The sequence below is a fragment of the Carassius auratus genome, chromosome 26 (assembly GCF_003368295.1).
Source record: "Carassius auratus strain Wakin chromosome 26, ASM336829v1, whole genome shotgun sequence".
Classification (NCBI taxonomy): Eukaryota; Metazoa; Chordata; class Actinopteri; order Cypriniformes; family Cyprinidae; genus Carassius; species Carassius auratus.
The window spans coordinates 4,366,827-4,392,590 of NC_039268.1; the positions used below are offsets into that span (position 1 = coordinate 4,366,827).

The following is a 25,764-nucleotide window of genomic DNA, read 5'->3' on the forward strand; positions in this document are numbered from 1 at the left end:
TAAAAAAAAAATATATTTTTTGCATATTTATTAAACCTGTCATTATGTCCTGACAGTAGAATATGAGACAGATAATCTGTGAAAAAAATAAAGCTCCTCTGGCTCCTCCCAGTGGTCCTATTGCCATTTGCAGAAAGTCATGCGCTCCCGGTAAAAAACAACCAATCAGAGCTGCGGTCCGTAACTTTGTTTGTGTTCAATAAGCGAGTATACCATGAATCCATTTTCCAAACCGTGTTTTTTGCTTTTGACTGAATCACTAGGGTACACCTATAATAAGTGTTTATAATTGGACTATTTTAGATTGCTTCGGGGGTACCGCGGCGGAGTAACCCAGTACCGTTGTGATTCTTCATAGACATAAACAGAGAGAAGTAGCTCTGGCTACGATGTTCTTCCGCAAGACGCAAGCAGTTCTGTTTATTAACCGCTAGAGCGTTAAAAGTTCCCTACTGCAGCTTTAACATTAACTGCCAATAAATAATTCTTCCGAACATTCATTAATCTTAGGTATTCCAATAAGACCTTGTTAAAATTTAAAGTTGCAACTGTATTATTTGATAGGCTGAAATGAACTAAGATTTGTATTTTTAAACAAAGATTAATAACTTCTGTAGCAAATGTAGCTATTGCTCACTGTGAATGTTAAATGTTCAGTTATTTTTATTATAATAAACAAGTTATTAAACCTCTTAAATGTATTATTATTATTATTTTAACTACATTTCAATACCGTGATAATACCATATAACGTGACAAAAGCATTGCCAGTGGAAAATGAAAGCGTATCTGTGCTGACTGGCCCGGATCGGCATGGAATGGAATGGTTAAGCAAAGAGAACCAAAAAGTGGCTAATGAATCACCCATGAGTGAACGTCATGAATTTTATGATTCAGTTCATCTGGAAGAGAAGACAATATATGCAGACAGAGGTGGGTAGTAACAAGTTACATTTACTTTGTTACATTTACTTGAGTAAATTTCTTGGGTAACTAATACTTATGGAGTATATTTAAAGATGGGTACTTTTACTCTTACTTAAGTAAATTTTGGTTGGAAAATCTGTACTTTTACTTAGTTACTGTGGGCCATGCTCCTCTCGTTACTTTATCTTAATGCAATAAATGTTATAAATGCTTCAGTTTGATCCAAACGTGCCGTCTACTTTTCTCTTGGCAATGAGCGATGCCCATTCGCGAAAGATTCATTCTATTGAATCAATTCTGTTCAAAGGCTTGATCAAACCAGTTGGCAAACCAGTGAATTGGTTTGCGAATCAGTTTGAATGATTTGTTCAGTTCCCTGCCGCACACGCTTAGTCGTCTGAAGCGGTTCACTCAGAGTTGTAACAAAGTTTAAGAACATCAAGAACGTTGAAGACGTGGTTTTGGATCTGCACTGAATTAAAAGCAAATCTGTAAAGGCTATTATTTGCTAGCGATGAAGATCTTTATTAGATGAACACCGCGTGTGGTGTCTACTGTTCATCAGGTATAACTTAGGTTACATTCAATTACAGTACACGATACCACTATGACATTAGTTTGTTGTATGTAACTTATAACAGAGGGGAGCCAAGTAGAATGCAGCTTTGAAAAGACAAAAAAAATAGCAGCTTAATATTTACTATATTAGTCATATCATCAGCTGCTAAATTCAGACTTGCGTTCATTGGCTGGTGCTGAGCCAGAGACAGGTGCTGTTTTACAGCACTGCGCATTATAACCAATCACATTGATTCTGCTGAGCTTATGAATGCAATGGCCAATCAAAGGTGTTCAGATGAGTCATCGCTGAAATGCCGGTGCTTCCTTCAATTGCTCACTGGCTGGCTGAATACATTAATATGTTAATTTGCATTTCACTTGATGGACAGCTGCTTTTTTTTTATTGACACATTGTTAGCAGTTCACCTGCAGAACTTTCCACTCACCTTGGTGTATTTATGGAATTGCAGTCTCACGCTAATTTGCTCTGTTTAGTAAATCTGGCTTTAAGCTTTTTCCTATAGGAAACCATTATAAAGAAAATGCATATTGTGGCTTGAGACAGTATAATTCTTCCTCTTTTTTTTTATTATTATTATTTATAATTTTTTGATTGGTTATTATTCATACATTGTTGTTGTTTGTTTGTTTTTTTTGCTTTCAGCAGAAATTTGGTAGTTTAAATCAAATACATAAAAAACAACATTTATTAATTAAAAAGTTGCGAGTTGCCGTGGTATGCGTCTCACCTTTACTCTTTAAGTCTCTCATTTCATTTTTCATGATGAAGCTGTAATAATTTTATGCTTTTACTAAATATCTGAGCCACAAAACATTCTGGTGTATATCCTTCAATGAAGAAGACTTATTTAAATTCAGATCATCTGACCTGTTGTTTCCTTCTTCTGCACTCCTTCAGGATTTTAAATACATGGTATGAGGAGATTCATTCTCGCCTACACTGAAAAACTCAACAGGTGAAAATAAGATTCTCCATAAGATTAAAAGCAATATGTCTGTAGACAGTATAGACATTTAACAGAATGGGCACAACAAGTTGGTTGCTGTAATAAAAAAAAACAGACCAATGAGACAGATGGGGAATGAGTAAACAAAAATGTTTCATCAGCAGTGTACTTTTATGGATGGTACTATGATGACATAATAAATCTCTGTTTTTCGTAACATAGCTGATCGCAAATATTCAATGACTAGATTTAAAAGAAAAACCATTATTAACAACCAACACACAACACAAGCAGATGCATACATTGTTTTATATATTTTCAGAATCTCCCAACATGCACCCATCGAAGCAGAACAGTGTTTCTGTGCTCAGAGAAGAGAGATGGTCATAAGTATAGCACATACGGTCAACAACCAGCCCTAAACTCTTATTGAACATGTGAATTAACAATAACATCTCAGTAATACTAGTCAAGAAAGATAAAACATTGATCTATGCCAAAAAAAAAAAACTAATTTCCAATGTGTATCAATTTGGTTTGGAGGAATAAAGGGGTTTGGCAGTCCTTTCTGCATTGTTTTACAGATACAGCTTGTCAACATCGATTGTACACAATTAATTATGGATTATAGCAATAAAATAAAATGGAATTCTTAGTGTATATATGAAAATGTGTTCAGTATTTGCTGTAGTATTAAAATCTCATTAAAAAACTGTTATATCATGAAATTTCACAGGTATTAATATATAATATAAACTACTATATTTTGTTGTCTTGGAAAAAATGTTCCTGACAAAAGGATGCTGTTTGTTTTCTTTTAATACACAACATTTAGACACTTTGGCAGATGCAGATGATTTCTACAACACCCCACATTCAAAGCCACTTCCCTCCTCTCCATCCAGCCTTTGTCTGCTGTATTTCCTGTAGCAGTATGTTACTCACTCCTGTGAATGGCCTTAGTAATCACTGCTTAAGTTCAAGAAGGGTAGGCCTGTATCACAATCACTACTTGCTGAGCTACTTTTGGAGCTGGCAGTTTTTTTCCACTGAGCCTATTGTCTCATTTCCACTGCAGTCATGAAGAAATTAAGCCCAACACCTTTAAGTGTGATACACATTATGAGACAGTTACAGTCATAAACTCCTCTAAAAGATATAAGAAATGAGTTAAATGCAAGTTAAAGAGAAGCTCATTATAGTGCTTTGCAGCCTTTTTAAAGTATAATCCCATTAAACTGAGTTTAGCATGACCTAACAGAAAATCAACAATGGTTTTTGTATCCTGATGTATTCATTTCCACAGTGCAGAAAGGAAAAGACTGCCTGATAAATACACAATTCTCGTTGTTTGTGATTTAAAGGGAGATTCAACCCCAAAATAAAAAGTATGAAAAGCATTGTCAGAATAGTCCATCCAGTGGTAAATCTGTAACATTATGAAGCGACGAGAATACTTTTTGTATGCGAATAAAACAAAAGTAACGACTAGTGTTCAACAATTCCTTTGTCAACAGTGCATCCGTGTGGCATGGCTGACACAGAAGAGCGTAGACAGTTTGAGTGAAGTTGAGAGTGAAGTTATTTTTGTTTTAATCAAATACAAAAAGTATTTTCATCGCTTATCTGGCTCGGCTCGGTGTTCATCTTCAGTTCTCTCTTCACAGCAGTTCAGTCAGTCTACTGTTTGAGTCAATGAATTACTCCGGGATATTGGTTTGTTTTAATTCAGAGGGAGTGTCAGCCACGTTAAAAAAGTGAACAGCTTCAGTCATTTGTGGATTGATGCGTATTGGAGACGCGAACCGTTTAAAACGATTCAGTTCGATTTGGTGAACTGGTTCAAGAAGAACCTGTTAAATCGAATGATTCGTTCGCAAACCGGACATCATTACACTACACTGTTTTGAACGCGCTCACAACAGACCGGAAGAGAAGATAATGCTGAATAAAGTTGTAGTTTTTATTATCTTTGGACCAAAATGTATTTTTGATGCTTCAACAAATTCTAACTGATCCTCTGATGTCACATGGACTACTTTGATTATGTTTTTCTTACCTTTCTGGACATGGAGAGTAGGGCTGTGATGGTTGCCCTGACAACCGCGTCACCACGGTGGTTGGTTGCTACCGCGGTTGTTTACTGCCACCGGCAGTAGTGCACGTGACGTCACAAAGCATAATACAAAGTTTTGTATATCAGTTTAATAACTGTAATAGTTGCAAATTCTAAGTCTATGGTAATTAACAAATTACCTCAAACACAGCGTTTCCTTCAGATTGACAGATTTGAGCACAGGAAAACACAGTTTATGCATTCAGCAAATTAATTTAGTGTTGGGCGATGGATCTTGTTGGGAAAGCAAATACCACATTGCCGATCTGGAGTCATCTTCATTCATGTCACCCATCAGCGTTTGCACAAGTTCTCGTGATCGCAAACGCCTGGCTGGTCAGAAATATGACAACTATTCCTATTTCAAAGAGAGCGTGTGCAGATGAGGAGTTACCGAGCTTGCTTGGTGGCAGAAAAGTAAACCGGACGCAACACAACCGCGTTGCGACATGTTTAGTCTGTCTAGTGTCTACAGAACATTTGAACTCTGTGTCAGTACGTCACAGACCGGACGGGGATTTATCATGTCGTGTTGTGCTGCATCCCGTGTAGCATCACTGATTACAATGAGTATTTTGTCGCGCTGCGTTGCTCGCATCCGTTAGACAGGGTGTATTTAACTTCCTTATTTAGGCTACTTTCTTGTTTAATGGCATTGTTTCTTTGATATTTATTTAACTGACCACAACACTACTTGCACATAGTTTATTTCGCAGTTTGATATGAAAGGATATGCACAAAGGAAGCGCGCACCGGCGACTTTGAGCACAGGACCGTCCGCACTCGCTTAACTTGCACCTGATAATAAGTGAAGTGGAGTTTGGAACGTCTCCTGGTCAGTCATTCTGACTGCGACTGAATAAATTCACTTCTTGTCATGAGAAAAAGTGACAGAAGCAGTGGGTGGTTATCTCCACCCCTAAGTTAAATATTTTGAATACGTTCAAATGAAAAAAGTTATCACCTTCGTTAACGAGCAAATTTTGACATTAATATATTTATACATTAATATATATATATAATTTTTTTTTTTTTTTTTCAACACCGCGCCACCGGCGGTTGTTGGTACATGACTACCGCGGTGGTAAAAATCAACCACCGTCACAGCCCTAATGGAGAGTAGACCGTACAGACAGTTTCAATGGAGGGACAGAAAGCTCTCGGACTAAATCTAAAATATCTTAAACTGTGTTCCAGAGATGAACAGAGGTCTCACGGGTTTGGAACGACATTTTCGGAGAGTTGCTTTAGTTCTGACTGCTAATTATACGTTCATAGGGTTTGTGACTGACAAACGAGGTACTCAAAGATTTCTGCATGTATGTTTTATTAACTTTATTTGATAATTTATAATTTATGATTTACATAATTTATAACTGTAACTGTATCCTTCCTTTTATAGCCCTTTTTTTCATTTAAAAAATATGTTTGATCCCAGCCCATGTCTTACAAGCTAAATAATTCATTAAAAAAATCAATCAATCAATCAATCAATGTAGCCCTACAAGCATTTTCGAGAAATAAATACATTTACATAATTGGCAAGTGAAAAGGACATTGTGTAGTGTACACACCATGAGTTCAACTTTTATTTTGTGATTAGTAAAGATTAGTGTATTCAGGGGTTAAAAAAGACGTTTCCATAAATATTCCGTCCCCTTTTTTCACAAGAGGCCCCAGCAGGAGCGGATACGGTGGCACACTCAGGTGAACAAAGCATTCATTCTGTGTAAGCAGATAGCAGACTGTCCCTCAGCACTCAATTTCACCCTTCCAATACACTTCTCAGGCGCACATTCCAGCCAAACTAACTCTACCGGGACTTCCTACAATTACCTGACTCTTCATCTCTAGGGTTACCACTGCTGTAATTATTAAAACAAACCATTTAGAAAAAAATCCTTTAAGCCTAGCATAGCAGTGACAAAGTATATGATATACTACTAGCGTGTCCTGTGTCTTGACTGATATTTAAGCTACACTTTATGTGCAGGAAGCTTCTTACTATATCCTTCCTTACTCTGGAAAACAGAGAAGAGGAACTACTCTGTTTACAGAAAACACAATACAAGAAGATATTAGATACAAAATGATCCACAGTAGTTTAAAGTTGTGCAATTTAATTACTTTTAATAAGCATTATGTTCTTCAAACAAATAAAACGGAATGAAACAAGGAGAAACTAATTAAACACTTCCCATTCTCCTTTAAAAGTTAAAATTTCAATACGTCACTTGTCCATATCCATAACTGCCTAATTTGCAAATGTAAACTGCAATGGGCTTTTATCTTCTACATCTGATGCTTTTATCTGCAAATTTATGCATACATTTATTTTGCACAAATATATATAATGTTTAGGACTAAATTATTATTAAATTTTTTTATTTTATTTTAAATTACATTTTTCTTTTCAGTTTATGGTACCTTTTGAGTACATACTAGGGCTGAAAAAGTAGTCGACACTCGACATAATCAACAAATATTTTTGTTGTCGAGTAGTATAATATTTTTATTAGTGGGAAAAAAACATTAAATTAAAGTTATAGTTTGGTTTGCAGAGATCAAAGCTTCAGCTAGCTCAGGACTGTTTTTATTATCATAACCCTATAAGATATATTAAGAGAGATTATGTTGTGAATATTAGTTCATACAAAAAAATAATATGTCTTATCACTCTGAGACGTCAATCGGACCCAGGTGAACACCAAAAGTGCTATTGTGAAAGCACCTAGGGATGTTCATTTTAACCGGTTAACTGACCGTTAAGAATTTTGACTGATTAACACAAATGGTTAAAAAAGTCATTTCTTTATTTATTTTCACAAATGTATCTAAATATTTAAAAAGGTTTGCTGCATGGTTAAAATATGCGGCATATGCCACATATATGTGTGTGTGTGCTTAGAGAGAGAGGAAAAAAAGTTGCGTTCTATTATTTCATTCAGAAATAGGGTAATGTCGACGCGAAAAATGTTTACAAACATTATAATAAACACTGTAAACATAGCCAGGCTATTTTAGTTCCCCTCACTCCACAACAATCCTTTCAGTTAACAATATATAAAAAAGAACAAGAATTAGAAATATATGAAGTTATAGCTATATAAACCACAAGCCAAAACAAATTAATCTAGGCTAAAACGAAACTGAAACCAATGTTGGGTCTCTCATTCGACACAAAATCAAAATGTAATTATTTTTTATTTTTTTTATGTTTGACTGACTGTATTTTCTCATGATAATAAACAGGCTGCATTGTCAAGCATGCACATTTCCCCAGTAGAAGCAACTAGTCTACTCCTTTTAGTCAAACTGATTATCGGAATTGTAAACCGTTTGCCTTTATTTGTGTACATTCACAATAAAAAAAACAATCTTTATGCTTTTGTAAAATAATACAAATATATATATATATATATATATATATATATATATATATATATATAATAAAAAAATAATAATAAATTAAAAAAAAAAAAATAATATATATATATATATATAGAGCCTAGCTTTATTATGTTTTTCTCCACTCTCAAAAGTGCTGCAGATGCGTGATGTGATATGATAAACGTGAATCCTCATGTTCTGTTGTTGGCTGCTTTTTGCACATGTTAAACTAATCCCCGGGAAACAAATGTTAGTATTTCTAAAGGGTCACAGACACTTATCCTTTCTAATTTAATTAAATTCTAAGTTAAAATAATCTTGTCTGTTAATGGTTAATAATCGGTTAATGAGCATCAGCTGTCGTTTAGGAAAAATTACCGAAATGAACATCCCTAAAAGTACCCTAAGGTAAGACGCCAGTCAGTCTGTGCTGAAACTGAAACAGAGCTGCACTACTGTCAATACAACTATTTTGGGAGGAGCCTGTTCATATGACATCACAAAGACAGGCATCTGAGATCGGCTCAATTTGAGAAAGGGGTAAAGATTTTAGTACATGAAAAAAAAAAAAAACACTGGGTCGCATCCAATAACCCCTTTAAGAATTTTTAGTACCCACGGGCAGTGTTGGGTGTAACACCTTACTAAGTAAAGCTACTTTAGATCAATCTAGCAGAATATTATTCTTGGGTTTTTTGTTTTTTTTTTACTTTGCCACAGGCAACATTTGTTCTATTAGGTTAACAATTGTACACAGTAAAGTGTATGCAGTATAAAGAAGCAGGTTTACAGTAGAAAAAAGCTAATAATTGTTTGTCAAGTGCAAATAAGACACAGACACACACACACACTGTCACATATACAAGCATCCTTTAGTCAAGCAGAAAACAGAAAACACAAGCAGTTGATAGACACTCAATCCTCAGGGCTATGTGTGTTTGTCAGTACACAATGACGCTGAAGCTCCAAGACTACAGTATCTGATCAACCACTTGCCATATAATAGAAGAGACTGGAAAGGCAAGCAGAAAGCAGACACCTCCATCCACCTCAAAGGCAACAGACAACCCACCATCCTATTCAGTCTCTGTTCACAGCACTCCTGGCATGCTTTTATAGAGCTTTAGTTCACTCTTTACTCCTAACAACTTTTTTTCAGTGTTGAGGTGAGTGTAGGCAGCCTCCTTAAAAAAACACTAAAACCGCTTGGATCATTGAAATAGTTTGTGACACAGTTTAAAAACCAAAGATGCAGTTTGGTTTGTGTGGGTGCATTTAGTGAACCTGATCACTGATGCCATGATAATCTGTGTACCAGAAGATGCTATCTGCTATATTTGCAATGTGTATGCATTATCTTGTTACACACATAACTATGATGACAGGTTTTGTGGTCCAGGGTCAAATATGGCATATATGTGAATAAATGTTCAGTCAGCCAACCCATCAAAAAATGTTTTATACACCTGAAAGTTGGAAACACAGACAGAAAAAGATTTTGCAGAAGAGTGAAGTTGATATACATGTATGTGGTGTAAGGGAACATATCTGATGTTTATATTTAAAGCTGACACCCCACATAACAGAACCTCATTTTATTACTGATACTCCACCAAATAAAAAATCATTTCCATCTATAAAACCCATGTATGACAAAGAAAAATAAGTAAATAAATTGTGAGATTCCCTCCATATGGACCTTAGAAGTGAAAACAACATAACAACCTCGATTTAGGAGAACCACAACCTTGAAAGACAGCCTGACTGATCTGAGGCCAGCTCCATTAATCCAAGTCCCATTAAAGGAGCCTCAGCATTACAGAAACCTTAAAAGCGCTACTCCTACACCACCCGACATTTGGATGAAGGTGGTTTTAAGTTACAAGCTTCTGCATCTATATGCTGCTGAGGTAACCAAATCCATGGAGGAGTGATAAAATATTCATTAGAAAACAGAGAGGGACGTGTTGTTCTTAGATAAAGCAAACAAATGAGCCAGAGAGGGTGCAACAGACAAATGAAGCCATCCAATCCAAAATAAGAAGGCTGTGTGTTGTCAAGATACCAACATTTCAGCAGTCTGTATCAACACCCGTAAAATTTCCTTAGTTGTTTAGTGATGGCCAGTGTTTCTTCTTTGACTATTTACAGAGAAAGTAAGTGTATGATGCCTAATGTTGTAAAGTATGTGTATTAATTTGCATTTGTGTATTTCCTTATACAGATCCTGAGCACACTTAATTCACTGTAGATGCTGGAAACTCACTGGCGCCAGTCAAATTCTGGTATTTTGGTCCAAGGGTATTCTGGTATTCTGGTCCAAGTATTGGGTGTACCAGGTGCATTAAAAACTACTTGGGGTCCACATAAACTGATACATGGGCAGTGCATGCCACATTTAACTGTGACCTGTGTGATTTTCACAATGATTGTTGAAGAAAAATTTTTGACAATTTTTTGAAACAAGTTAAAAGTTTTTGACTTTGACTTTGGCACTGTTATTGCAGTTTTCAGTTGTAACATTAATTCTTGGTACCAATTTCCAGTAGCATTTTTTTTAGGTATTTGAGTTCTACAGACGAAAGATGTTGAGCTGCTACAACTTAAAAAGGCTTGTTATAGCATTGTTGTACATCTCTAGAAAACGAACAATCTTAAGTTAACTCAGCTAAACATTTTTTGTATGACTGACAACTTCTTTTCAGTCAGTATAACTGCTCTTTTGAAAAAGTTGAGTAAACTAGGGGAAATTAGTACTAAGATTTATTTTTTTGTGCTGGCTTTAATTTTTTTACAGTGATGAGCTACCAATCCACCCCCAGTCCGCACAGCCTGACGGAGGCACAAAGGATGATGTGGTCTGAATGAGCTTCTAGACTCTACAGTGTGTTTGAACAAGAATAAGTGGGCTTTAATGAGGTGAGGAGGACACGGTTATGCTTTAATAAACCTCGTGCAGATTTACAAATGAGATTTTGTCAAAACAAGAGCGCCACTCTTTGCTTTGTACTTTTTTTTTGTTGAAGGAGATTAATCAGGCAGTGATCTCTGATCTGAATCTCAACCAACTGTAAATGAACAGCAAAGAAAGCAAATAAGACAGATACAGTGCATTAATGCCTGCCCACTTTTGGTTCCGGAAGTATTTTTACTGTAGCGAAGTCCAACCAACCACATAGGAGAATCACAACATTACAAACTTTTGAAGCAAAAAAGTAAATAAAATTGGACAAAAATACAAAGGTACGAGATTATGTACTTAATGACACAAAAAACTACAGTCCCATGAAGCATTGCAAATGACATTAATCACATTTAAAATTGTATAGATACAAATTTAAATTTGTTGGTTGTATATAAAGAAGCAAATGCACTGCAAATTGCACTGCATATGCATTTATATACTACCACTTTCATTACATCATTTGTTGTGCTTCATGGAATGGGCAAAGCTAAATATCTCTTTTGGCATGGTTTGCTTTCTGATTGGTGGACTTTTCTGTACAGCATCGTGGTGGCTAATGTAGCTTTTCAAATTCTACTATTAAACAATTATTTTAACAAACAAGTTGAATGCATGCAAACAAATAGGTTCAACAAAATCATATACAATCTATTAACAACCTTGGAGCTCACAACAGGTCGGTCTTCAAAGGTTTACTTCAAAAGTTAAAACATTTCCCAGTAGAGAAAATGAATGAGTTTTTATTTCCAAAACTTGTCTGTTGCGCTCTATAGTGCACTGTGACATGTACATGATGAAAAAGTACCAGTAACACACAAAAAAACTGAATGGTTACTGTTTTACTGAATTGTGAAATGACCACAACTCATCACATCACTCATACATTAAATGCTACTTCTCCCTTATACTAGAGTTTGAGGACAGTGTTAGTTTATTCATAATCACCTATTGCACTACTGCATGATTTCATCAATCAGAACAACACGCTTGGCCTTCTCTTGCCAAAATCCTTCTTAATCCCTTGAAATTCTTCATAGTGACTAACACTAAATGGGTGCACTCTGAGAGCATGACGTATCTATCTCTGAGTTGTAAGTAATGCTGTAGTTCACTGTGCTTCTATCTATGTGCTGGACATCTCAAACAGCAAATCGAACTAAGCTTGCACTAGTGTTGTCAGAAGTACCGACCGCGATACCATTTGGTACTGGAAAAAAACATCCATGTCCCACTAAGATTTGATGGCAGATTCTTAAACAGATTCTTCAGCGCTGATTGGTCATTGTTTCCATGTGCTCAACAGATATATCTGTGATTGGCTTCAATGCTTATCACTTCATGCTCTTCACCAAGTTCTCACACAGAAACACACGTGAGTGCTGAAAGTGGGAAATTGATGTTTTAAAAAAAATTTCAATACCGAATGGTATCGCGGTCGTTATTCTGCCAACACTAGCCGGCACAACCCATTATGGAGATGAAACAAAAAGACATAGTTTTGTTTGGTCGACAGAGGAACATACATCTTGTTTAACATCTTAAACAGGTCATATTATGCATTTTTCTAATATCATATTTGTTTGCACCCTCTCTCTTATTCTTACACACATTGACATGTACATTTTGTGAAAAGAAAAAAAAGAAAGTCGTGATAATTGCCAAGTATGGTAACCCATAATCAGAATTGATGCTCTGCATTTAACCCATCCAAGTGCACACACACAGTAGTGAGTAGGGAACACACACACACACTGTGAGTAGTAAACACACACACGGAGCAGTGGGCAGCCATTTTGCTCCAGCGCCTGGGGAGCAATTGGGGGTTTAGTGCCTTGCTCAAGGGCACTTCAGCCATGGGTACTGAGGGAGGAATAGAGCGCGGTTCATTCACTCTCCCCCACCTACAACTCCTGCTGGCACTGAGACTCAAACCTGCAACCTTCGGGTTACAACATTGACTCCTTTTAACAAGGTCTAATCCCTTCACTCTGATCTTAACAGCACGTGTTGCTGCAGCTTTAAAAAAAAAATCCCCCTTTACATGTGAAATGAGCATCAGCACGGAGTGATGCCCTAAGGTGCTCTCACACAAATATGTCAATATTCTGTGATGTCAAATACAGTTTTTAACTCCCACATACTTTATAAACTGTCAGACAAGTTGTGACAGATGTGCTATCAAGATCAGAGTGAAGGGATCAGACCTTGTTAAAAAATAAACTTCAGCGCATAAACCTCAGGCCTTACTTGCAGTTACATTACTCTCCACACAACTGTGACATCAAAAAGCTGCATAGATCATTTTATTTCATCGTTCTGTTTATGATCAAGTTTTCAAGTGTCTGTCAAGTTTTGAAAAACGAAGTTATCTGCAAAATAATTAAATAATATGTGTTGGCTCAAGATATTACCCCTTTAAAGTGTCATTATTAAGGATGCACTGATAGGATTTTTTTTGGCCAATACCGATTTTAAAAAACAACTATTGTTGGAAAAAGATTAGTTCACTCAGAGCAGAATCCGTATTTGAACATTTCTGTTCCTGCGTTCCTCTGTGAAAACAGTCTGAGCAGAAAACATAACAGTTGGAAACATTACTTTTTTAAACGTTTTCTTTGCCAATAATAATAATAATAATAATAAAGTACAGCGTTGAAAAAAAACATGTAGATAGTCTGGAATGATCTCTGAGGCACTGGTCATACTGAACAGCACAGACTGTACTACTAAAGACTATTTAATTTGAGCAGTTTAACTTTTTATGTTTCTTTAACTGTATTTTGATAATGAACAAGCTGCGATGTCAAATTAGCAAAAAATGTGTGGTTATGTCGGTATGAGGCACCAATGTGATCGCTGCATTGTTTTTTGGTGATGGAGAAAAAATCAATTCACCTATAGGGCTTTTTTTACAATGATTTAAAGTAGATTGGTTTACCTCACAATCGATTTATATTTAATGATTTTACTTTTCCTAAGAGGTGGTGGGGAGAAGTTAGCGCTTTTTAATTCGAAAAGAGGGGGAAATGTATAGAGGTGTTCAACTTGGAGCAGCACCGTGCAGACGATCAACACATGACATCAAATTACCACAAAAGCGATTGGAAAGCATGCAGAGCAGTGCTCTCGTGGTGCTTTGATGACGTCACACAACGATCGTTCTGCATGTTTAAAACCGGCATGAGAAAGCAAAACCATGACAGAGGCAGAGGATCGTACCTCTTCCAGAATTCTTACTGCACCTTCCCGTTTTAAATCCCAAATGTGGAAATATGACTAAACATGACTAAAACCATATGCAACGTAACAAAGAACTTTATTTTACTAATTTTGTTGAACATTTGACTATTATATTAATGTGCAAGTTCAGGGTTTTGGTACTTGAAAGGGTCAGTTTTTTTTTGTTTTTTTTATTTATTTTTTTTTAAGTGCACTGCATTCAATTATAAAGCCCTATATTAGAGGCAAGATCTGAGCAACATAACTGCATGTAGGCTACATGTCACCTATGATATCTAGCATGTCTTCTGCCTCTCGGCTGTGTTACATCAGCAACAGCGTAGAGTGCATTGTTGCAGCATGCTTCTGACTTCCTTCTTCCTCTCATTCATTCATTCTTCAATGTCACTTCACAACACTACTGTCATTACATACACGACCTACAAAGCAAATCTCTCACAATCAGTTTCAGCTACAATGTGGGTCACATACAGACCCCTCACTCATGCTTGAAACTCAGCTAATGTATAACAGGGGCTTTCAACACGCTTGATGTGGGAGGAGGAAAAAAAGAGTGCAATTTCCAGAAAGTGCTACTGACTTTCTCGATTCTGAACAGGGCTGGTCAACAGAAAAGAGCTGTTATTACATCATGGAGCTGTGCTGACTGCCAATAAGAGCTACGCGAGACATTCTGCTCACTACATTTGATTTTGTACCATACATACTCAATGGAGACTGCAAGATGAGTTTAAAGCTGACAGAGCACTGACATCATTTCAAGGAGGGTGAACATTAGGTCACTGCTGAATAATCAAACCAGGCTTCTTCCTCAAACCCTGTAATCTTTCATAATGGATTAATGGATAATAGCTTCACATAAGAACTGTGCAATGACAGGAGCAGGGAGAAAATGATCTAAAACAAGCAGTGCACTTAGAAACAGGTTGGTCAACCTTTAAACCCCCAACACATAACCAGAAACACAGCATAGATTAATGCAGCAGAAAACAGAGCCCCTTAATAAATGCTTTTCCAAATGCACAGTATAACACAGTTTTACCCATCCGTTTGCTTAAGAATACTGTATAAAAAAATCTAACTTTATACTGGCTGTATAAAATCCATGCTATAAAACAGGTGCTTAAATAGCCACACGGTCAGACAAGATGTGCAGTAATTACACCTTTAGGGGTACCACGGCTTGTCACTGAGGCAGTACTTTCTGACCTTGTACCTTATCTATCCCTAAAAGGAACATATTAGTGGTAATATGTACCTTCAAGGTACTACTATGAAGCTTTCAGGGGTAAATAAGGTACAAAGATGTTCCTCTATCCCTGTAAAGGATGACATTTTATACATATGAAAAAATTGTTTTTTGAAATGCAACTGTTAACTGACTTGACTACTGAACTGTATAGACAAAAAGAAAACACTTTTGCATACATGTTTTATGTTATGTATCAAATTTGATGTATTAGACTTCTGTGGTTTATAGATAGTACAGTGAGAATATGGAACTAGACGAGAGAGAAAAAAAAGCAATATTATTCAAAGGCCCAAAAACACGCAATTTGGTGCACAAAGATGTAAATGAAATTCAGAAAGCTTGTAATATCTATAACTGAGATTTTTACATACTCATAACATACTCGACAATGCTTAAATGCATATAAATATAAGTTGTCATGATATTTCTATGAATAAAATGTATGAAGTAAAATGATCTTTTAATGCTAAGTTTTATGATCAAAGGGGTGTTGTTTTTATTGTGGAGGGCAAAACATACAAACCAACATGGCTTCAGTCCAGCTATGTACAGTTATTGTATGCACCATGATTACTTGAAAGGGGATGTTTTTAAAATGGTACTAAAATACGTTTTACTTGCTAAAAAGAATGGTCTATCAATCAAAAGGCAAAAGGCATGTGGAAGATCGTGTGCAACTGGGTTTTCAGCAAAGCTGTGATCATACCCCTGTGACAAGCTGCTGTACCCTAATAATACATTTTTTCTGTAAGTGTGCATTGACTTTCTTTACTGTCACATCAATTTATTTTACAGCTGCTTCCATCCACGTTGACTTACATGCCACCTATTAGAGGTTCAGTCAGCTGACATTAGTGTCTTGATCAAGGACACAGTGGGGGCAACTACATACTTTAACCTTATGGGATTGCAGCCAAAACAGCAGACTTTTAACCATTAAGCAGCGCTGCTCCACTTTCTGCCATACAACTGTAACCTAAAAGCTTAATTAGAGTAACAGCTAGAGTCTAAACGTTTGGTCTTGTCCAGCCACGGTGTTTTTAAATCTCTATTTAAAGGCTTTAATCAGCTTACCAGATTGAAGATCGTCTCCACAGTGTCCCGATTGGAGACTTCACCAGCCTCCAGGAGCCCCGCCAGCACGGCGAACTTCATGCGGATTCCTCGGACGGGGATCCCGACAGCGCTGTCCCCTGCGCTCGCCATGACGGAGTCAGGTGAGGGGGAACAGGTGTGACACCTGTTTTACCCTACAGCAGAGTTAAACTATGGGGGGGGGGATGTATGGTAAATCTCGCCCTCGTTAAGTTGACAGAGGTGAAGAACAGGTCCTGGTCTCCATTCACGGCCAGTTTATCCGTTGGTTTCTCGCGCTCCCGGCGGGAAGTGTCAGTTGATGACACTACACCTGACTGACAAAAATTGTTCTACTGTAGAGAGGAAAAACAGCTATAAACTTGTCCAAAGGAGGACGAAATCGCGCTGTACTGAGCCCAAATAAGAAACACAACACTTGTCAATCTCCGCCGGTTTGACAAAGGAAAGAAATATCTAAACAACAGTGTCACTGAAGTGTTGGCGAGTGTCAAACAGGAAACAGCGGTGCTGAAGAGATTCCGCGCAGGTAGACACGCCGATAAGAACAAGACGCAAACAACTACAAAACCTAAGGCAAGGAACGTCCGGCATTGGCTCTCAGGGGTCCCTCCAAAGAGAACACAATCCTCCTGGTCCCTGTGGAAACTGTTGGAGTGAAGTTTCAGTGGTAACCCACTTTACAGCGACATCTCTTCCTGAATCAGCTCCTACTGAGCTCCGTCTCCGCCATGACAGTGGAGCTGCGTGAGAGAGAGCAGCGCATGCGCAGTGCGCCGAGAGAGGAGAGAAGGGGGGCTCAGGTGTGTCAAGTGCTAACCTGTTAGGAAAGAGTGACACTTCATACTGGAGATCCTGTGTCAGGGACGCTCTGTTGTGCTGGTTTACGAAAGTGCAAAAGAGAGGATTGTTTTGCACTTGTCACATATATAGAGACATAATAAAAGTCTGATGGCATTCATTAGAAACTTGCTTTGCACTAAGATTGCAAACTTATTAATATCAAAGCAGAGGCGTGTTAAGCGTTTGGCTCTAAGAAAGCGTTCCAGGAGAGGACCCTCGGTAGAAATCTCGTTCTAGATGGGCCCCGCGAAACTGCGTACATAATAGCTTATATCATTGTTGTATCAAACTATAATTTAAATATTGTGTTATCAACATACATGTGCTATTTATATTTGTAATGTGCATTGTTTGTTATAAGAACCCTATGTATTTTCTTTTGTTTTCTGCACTTCAGTGGCCTGTCAAACTATTTACAAATAAAAAAGATCTAACCATGAAAAGAACATGTCAAGAGTGGAATAACTTCTGGAAGAACAGAGAACCTGGAGCTGTACATAAATACAGCTGGATTCCTGTAGCACCAATTAAATTATTATTAAAATAATAATAATTATTATTATTATTATTATGTGTAGAGTTCAATGCAGAGTGATATCATGCTTTGGAAAAAAAAAAGTATCTGCCAAATGCATAATTTACTGTAAATATAAAGTAAACATATGTAGATTGTCCATGTTGGAGTGTGTCCCCTTCCCCTGTCCACTTAGTTGGACAAAAAATGTCCCTGCACAAACAAATATAATCTATTACATCTGTTGCTAACAAAGTAAATATGAATATACAGAGTCGTCAATTAAAGGTCCTGTTTCTTGTGCTTTTTTGAAGCTTTGATTGTGTATACAGTAACATGTGTTCATGTTTCGCGTGTAAAAAAAACAGTGTTTTTCACACAATTCACCTATCTGTATACAGTGTTTTCACTGTCATAAAAACAGGCTGAAGTCTTCCTTGTTCTATAAAGTCCCTCCTTCAGAAATACGTGACAAGTTCTGATTGGGCCAGCGGTTCCTGTGTTGTGATTCGACACCAGCTTAGCGTGCGCTGCCCTCCTGGAAACGCGATTGGGCTAGTTTTTGACTAGTTTTGAGAAGCAAGTGGGTGGGATTTGTTTTGAAAACCTGGCAATACTGATCTGAACTCACGTGCTGGAGATGTATTTATAGTCACAGGAGCGTTTTTAATGAAGAGATGCACATAAAAATCGCATTTGAATTTTTTGCACAGCCCTAACATTTAGTTAACGAAGCTAAACAGCATTGTCCTTTGTGTAATAAGTTACAGAAACTGTTAAACGCACCAACTTAAATAATAAAATACACTTACTGTGGTCCATAAACAACGCCTTCTCCAGACAAAGAGGGAACTGCTCCATTTTTCAAGAATAATCTTTGTGCGAATCCGGCATTAAACTGATTGAGATTGAGGAAGCTCGCTGTCCTCAGCAAAATGTGCTGCACATAGTTTTACATGTGGATTATAATTTTTCGGGAACCGAATTAAACATAAATTGATACATTGATCTCTAAGTAGCTACAGCGTTCCTGGGAAGGCCAAACAAAGATGATTGAACTCTGAGATGAAAATAACAGCGTTTCTACGACATGGCGACAAACACAGCTCTTCCTCTTCTCCGTCGGAGCACAACAAGACCACGCACCCTTTTTTGTGTATTCCTGTGGGCGGAGGTTAGTCAAAAAACTGTTTTAGTGACGTCATTACTGCAGGAACTAGAGGGATGTAATCCAAACGGGTCGTTTTTTGTAGGCAAATTCTGTTAAATAAAATATTGCACTTGGCATTGAACTTTGAGCTTTAGAATTTTACAGATATTATTTAAACTCTAACAACAACATTACACACTAACTAAGGTTTAAAACATGGGATCACGTAGAAGGGGACCTTGAAGATATGCTCGTGTTGCGCCACATTTCATTTTTACAGTGTTGTGCATTTTAACCAATCACACACAATTCTGTTGAGTTTAGAAATGCAATGGCAAAACAGAAGAAGCGTTCAGATGAGTCCTCGCTGAAACTCGTCAGTTTTGTTGGGCGCATGCGCTTTCGCTGACTGAATTCCGGACTCTTGTGAACTGAATTCCCTAACTATAAACAGCAAAGCGCAGGTGTATTACAAAGTAAGAGATTAATTTCACAGTTTATACTGCTTCAGTGATTATAATTTTTTTTTTTTAAGTGCTTAAACTCGCGATAGATCAATGTTAGTGATAATGTCACTATCTATATATAATTTATTCGCTGTTTGAATAATTGTGGAAAGGAAACCTTATATAATTATACATTCCTGACGTTAATATTAAATTGTGATAATCCAAATCCAGTCCCATTTAAAAAGTATTTACCCTAGATGACACCCATGTCTGGTTCTTGCCTAAAAAAAAGTGAAAGTGGGGAATAAAATACGCGTTTATGATGTTAAATACATTTGGCTGCTTTGAGCCTTACCCTGGAGGTGTTGGTTCACCCTCTGACAATAAAATAGTCTGAAATACTGAGACCACATGTTTTCTTGTTCCTTTCACTCAATTAACAGTTCTGTCATCATTTGCTCAATCCCATGTCATTCCAACCATGACTTTGCTTATTCTGTGGAACTAAAATTATTTGTTTGTTTATTTGCTTGTTTGTCCATACAATGAAATAGTCAATATAGTCCAGTGGAATTGTTTGGACCTCAGTGTTTACATATGTATACATATATATTTATATATATATATATATATATATATATACTCTACAGAACACACACACACACACACACACACACAAAAACATATATATGTTTGTGTGTGTGTGTGTGTGTTCTGTAGAGTAATTGCAGTGAGAAAATAATTATGTAATAAATTATGACTCCACTATCCATATAAGTGTGAATGAATAAAAAAATTACCCTTTATATTTTTTAATCCACATTATAGATCTTATTGATGATTCAGACAAGTTTATTTTTTTTTCTTGTAATTATTAATCACAATGTAATAATGTGATCTTTCAGTAAAAGCAACAGACTTCTCGCTGGTGGTGCATATTCCTGATTTCTCTAATCATTTACTCTGCTTAAACCCCATCCCTGCTGGCACAAATCCAACCGACAACCAATAGATAGAAACGAGTCACCTCCATGCATTATTTTTCTGTTTTGATACACTACATTCAGATGTGCATCAAAAGAAAGTTGCTAATTATTTTTATTGTGACTTTAAATAATTAGTTATTCAACCTAAGTCGGAGTTCAGATTTGTGATACTCATAATAATTTATATACAATTTTTCACATTTTCACATCAAAAGAGTATATATATATATCATTAGATCATATTTATTATATTGTGCTATAAGAACACACTCACTGTCTCATTACATTCAAAGTGTGGTTTATGGCCCCTTTGAGTCGTTGCCAAGGAGTCAGCAGCACATTGACTTTGTTGACTCTATATACAGTCCCTCGGGGCCACAGAATTAAAGGTCTAGACTCGTAGCAACAAAGAACAATTTGTCACACAGGCAATGAACTTTATACTGACATCCTAAAGACCATCACACAGATGCACACATAAATTCAGTCACAAACATTCATTACAGAAATAAATTGACAGAAAAAATGCTTCTTTACCCCCCTTCCAAATGTTTTCTTTCCAAAGTAGATAACTAGTGTTTGTCACAGCTATTTAAAGATGCCTGATACCGTGCAAATAAAGACCCGTGATAATGCATAATTTCAGTTTTAATTATGCAGCTGTTTTGAATGAGCGAAGTGTGCAATTTTTGAGATTTTAAAGAACAATGTGAATAATAAAGTTTTTAAATAATTTTTATATTAATCTGTGCAGTTTTGCCTTTGGAAACAAAATTAATTATTAATTATATAATAATCCATTATTATTAAATTTAATTCTAAATTATTATTTAATTATATAATAACAGGGCAAGAGGACTGAATGTTAGTAATTATTTTACTGAACTTTTAACTAATTGAGATTTACCTTCTTTTTTTCTTTCTTTTTTTTTCTTTCTGTGTTTATATAGTTTTAGTTTTATGATTGATACAGAAACTTGACTGAACGGATTAAATGATCGGGTCCTCTAGACACCCTGATTGAATTTTCCATTAACCTATCAATACAATTTAATATAGGTTTAATACAGTAGAATGTTGTCATAAGGGGGTTGATGTCAGTTTGAATGTAATTAGACTTAAGACAGGGTAACTATAATTGGTGCCACAAACATTGCATTATATATATATATATATATATATATATATATATATATATATATATATATATATATATATATATATATATATATATATATATATATATATTGCATTAATATAGCATACAAACACAGTTCACCCTAATATCTTTATGTTATCAGTAGAACAAAACTATTGTTGGGTATCATTTTGTGTTAAATAATCAAAGTTCTTTAGAACTATCCCTTTAGGTAGCACGAATAACTAAAGTTCCTATTTTTCGCCCATAACATTGGCAAGCGATTCTCAAATTCTATACAAATAATGGTTTCGGAGACAAGGAATCATTAAAAAGGTAAATATGATTCTAAAATATAGTGTTCTTAGTCGATATCGTTTAAATATCGCAATTAGTGAAATCATGAATGCAAACACTAGATGGCGCACTTGTGCATTACAGGCCACAAAACAAATCCCGCGAGAAATGTATTTTCTCGCTGTCGGTTTAATTCTCGCGGTATTTCCTCATTTCCTCCTCTTTTACTCCCTGTGTTCGACATGGCAGTCGGCAAGAATAAGAGGCTGACCAAAGGTGGCAAAAAAGGTGCCAAAAAGAAGATGTAAGTCACAAATGAATATTTCGACTGTGTCGTTACACTGTTATAAACCATTCTGGAGGATAACTGTTGTTTCTAGATGAAGGATGTGATCGATATATTAAAGATTGTGTGCAGCTATCCTGCTAGCCTGGCTGGCTCATTTGTGGCCTGTGCTGTGTGTTCTGACAACTTCAGCTCAGTGCTTTTGCTGCCCTGTACAGTTTCTTAATGCACTAGTATCACACATTTGATAAAGTATTTGTTTTCAGCAAAAAATGAGCTCCGCGAACTGATAACGTAATATCTCTCCGGGAGCGCTAGCTGGTTCTCAAGGATACTTCACTGACATGAAACTCAACGAACACATGCTATAACACAATGTTAGCTGCTCAAAGTTTTTGTTAGTGCTTTCTGATATTTTAGATAATACAACCAAAGCAAATACAAGCCGTGTCCGTATTTGAATTGTGAAAATGTGGCTTCATTGCAACATACTATTTTTCTGAAACGTATTTACATGCGTGTTTTCTCCTGCAGTGTGGACCCATTCTCCAAGAAGGATTGGTATGATGTCAAGGCACCAGCCATGTTTAACATCCGCAACCTGGGCAAGACCTTGGTCACCAGGACTCAGGGAACCAGTAAGTGCTTTCTATGTTGATGGTTGTCTGTGTTTCCACGCAGAATTAACATGAAGTGTTAACCCTGCTGGGAAAGGGCAGATCTTGCTGTACAATAAGAGCCATGTGTCCCAGTTGTAGATGAAAAACTGTGATTTCTGTTGTGAGATCACCTGACATTCCCATAGAATCCATGATCATCATAGTACTACAAACTGCAGTAAATATGACAATGTGTCTTTGTAATCTAGGAATTGCTTCTGATGGTCTGAAGGGACGTGTGTTTGAGGTCAGTCTGGCTGATCTGCAGAACGACGAGGTGGCCTTCCGCAAGTTCAAGCTGGTCACAGAAGATGTGCAGGGCAAGAACTGCCTCACCAACTTCCACGGCATGGACCTTACCCGTGACAAGATGTGCTCCATGGTCAAGAAGTGGCAGGTAAATCAAAATTAACATGTGGCCTTTACTCCGTGTAGGGTGCTTGCTATTACAGAAAAGCCTCACTGTTCATTAAAAATTGTTGTACCCCTTTAAGTGGCATTCACACTACATTTCTTGTTCCGTTTACCTTTATTCATATGCATGCAATGAAAAAAATGAAAATGCAAAGTTCCAAGTTTGGTCAAGATATGTAACCAGTGGAAGATGGATACATCATGGTGTGACCTCTTAGCTGAATTAAAAGACACAAATGTTAAAGCTGCAGGTTTTTAGCATTACATTTCGGATTTTTATGTTTAAAAAAAAACTCCTCAGTGCATGACATTGCATCATGATCATTGTAGTGTCTGAAGCTGCCTGAAGTCTGGTGTGACCACCGTTCTACTTTGGTGTTTTTTTTGGGAATGTGTATTAAGATATTACTGCAAGATTCGTCATTTCGAATCTTAAAAGTTTTCCGATCAGTTGGAACGTTCTCCCAAAAATAATCTCGCATTTATTCACCTTCATGTCACTTAAGAATGTAAATTTCTTTCCATATTTGTCTTATTTGAAAAATATCTACATGATGTTGCAATTTTTGACTTGCTGTTTGTGCAGGATGTGTATTAACATGCTAATGGACTGTGTTTTTTCCTGTTAGACAATGATTGAGGCCCATGTCGATGTGAAAACCACTGATGGCTATCTTCTCCGTCTATTCTGCGTGGGCTTCACCAAGAAGCGCACCAACCAGATCAGAAAGACTTCCTATGCTCAGCACCAGCAGGTCCGTCAGATCCGCAAGAAGATGATGGAAATCATGACCCGTGAAGTCCAGACCAATGACCTCAAGGAGGTGGTCAACAAACTGTACGTATGAAGTTCTACCCATTAGCCATGCCATTGCAATTTTGAGTCAGGCTCTGCTCCTGGAGGTCCACCTTCCTGAATTGTTCAGAATTACTGGACAGTTATTGGTTATTCTGTTATTGGTGTTTGAATTAAACTTTGCAGGAAGGTGACCCTGGAATTGGGCTAAGAGTGTGTTTGAAATATTGGGTGTTATTGGCTGTTGTAAAGATTAAGTAGTCAAATTAGTATTTTTAAATGTCATTGTAGCACTTTTTATACATTGACTCATGAATACAGTGTCATTAACACAACTTTTGAGTGTTGAAGTAATGTAGATTTAGCAGTAACGCTTGCAACATTTTTTACCTGGGTTTTAACCTGAAAACGTTGTTGGCAATCTTGATCTATAACCGTTATACAGTTGTGTGTGATAAATGGTCTTCTCTTTTGGTCTGTAGCATTCCTGACAGTGTAGGCAAGGACATTGAAAAGGCCTGCCAGTCCATCTACCCTCTTCATGATGTCTATGTCAGGAAGGTTAAGATGCTGAAGAAGCCCAAGTTTGAGCGTAAGTTGAAATGTGTGATGAACATGCCTGGCTTGGTATTTTATTTTTATTTTATTTTTTCATTTATACTCCTGATTGAACTTAAACGTATATTGAAATAACTTTTTTGATTCCCAAGCCATTTAACAAATCCTACAACCAACCATTTGAAATTGCTTATTAGAGAATTTTACTTGTCGGAAGAGCTAATGTATTTCTGAATTGTTCTTCTACAGTTGGTAAGCTGATGGAGCTGCACGGTGAGGGTGGAACCAGCAGTGCTGCTGCTAAACCTGCAGAGGGTGACACTGGGGCCAAGGTGGAGAGAGCTGATGGATATGAGCCCCCCATCCAGGAGTCTGTCTAAAACTCCCAACACAAACAGCTGGTGTCAATAAACATGTAAATTTGAGTCTTTGTGTACTGTTGTTGTTTTTGTTTTATATGCATCACATCAAACCTGCTGAACATCATGCTATGCTTTTATATCTCCCAGTCAGAAAAACCTGTTTACAATCTGTTTTGGCACTTTTAGAAATTAACATTAACTTTCAGGGTTGATATTCTTTAATATACTTTTTGATCACACTTTAAAAAAAATTAAATATTCCTTTAGTAAGTCTTGTTTTCCAGCACAAATGTCTAAACATAGTTTTGTTATGTGTTGATCAATCAAAATGTCTTTGATTTAAAAGAACAAATATCCACTAACTGCTTTAGGTAAAACAACCTAATTCAAAAGAACAATTACAGATTTGTTCTTATTTTTTCTTCATATCTTAATTTTGCATCTTGATATTTGTATTGGAAAATGACAAAAATACTGAAGATGATATTATTTTTTTAGGAGAGCATACAACATAAAAACAGATGTTTTTGGTATGATTCATGTATCATTCATTGGTCAAAATTATTTAGATGGTCAAGTTTTTATGAATCATATTTTCCCCCATTTTTACATGCTCCATATAGCTGTAAAAAAAAATTAGCCTATTTAAAGGCGAGTAAAACTTTGGATAAAGTTCATAGGTAAGAACTGAAGTCTGAATAATACAAATATGTGACCCTGGACCACAAAACCCGTCAAGGGTTGATTTTATACATTTATATGAGATCATCGGAATGGTGAAAGCTGAATACATAAGCT

At 36.6% G+C, this 25,764-nt stretch overlaps 2 protein-coding genes across 4 annotated transcripts in view; one reads left to right on the plus strand and one right to left on the minus strand.

Annotated features, from left to right (window-relative positions):
* Nucleotides 1-17,326, minus strand: part of lrba (LPS-responsive vesicle trafficking, beach and anchor containing) — a 240,783-nt gene extending 223,457 nt beyond the window's left edge. For 2 of the 3 annotated variants that reach the window (XM_026203765.1, XM_026203762.1), the window contains exon 1: nt 16,494-16,625. In XM_026203765.1, the coding sequence (XP_026059550.1) occupies nt 16,494-16,625 (132 nt within the window). Of the gene's footprint in view, nt 1-16,493 lie in introns of all 3 variants that reach the window. The other variant, XM_026203763.1, reaches the window with a different exon arrangement.
* Nucleotides 17,327-22,048: 4,722 nt separating this feature from the next.
* Nucleotides 22,049-25,029, plus strand: rps3a (ribosomal protein S3A). The gene is made up of 6 exons (XM_026203770.1): nt 22,049-22,195; nt 22,712-22,815; nt 23,046-23,233; nt 23,880-24,088; nt 24,529-24,638; nt 24,854-25,029. Exons 1-6 carry the CDS (start codon nt 22,134-22,136, stop codon nt 24,982-24,984), a joined length of 804 nt encoding a protein of 267 aa, XP_026059555.1. The 5' UTR covers nt 22,049-22,133; the 3' UTR covers nt 24,985-25,029.
* Nucleotides 25,030-25,764: the final 735 nt, after the last annotated feature.

Bases quoted from the DNA above. Each gene is read 5' to 3' on its own strand.
- rps3a (XM_026203770.1), top strand. From the start codon at position 22,134: ATGGCAGTCGGCAAGAATAAGAGGCTGACCAAAGGTGGCAAAAAAGGT. The intron at 23,234-23,879 runs GTAAATCAAAAT...TTTTCCTGTTAG, and splicing joins CCATGGTCAAGAAGTGGCAG to ACAATGATTGAGGCCCATGT. The intron at 24,639-24,853 runs GTAAGTTGAAAT...GTTCTTCTACAG, and splicing joins GAAGAAGCCCAAGTTTGAGC to TTGGTAAGCTGATGGAGCTG.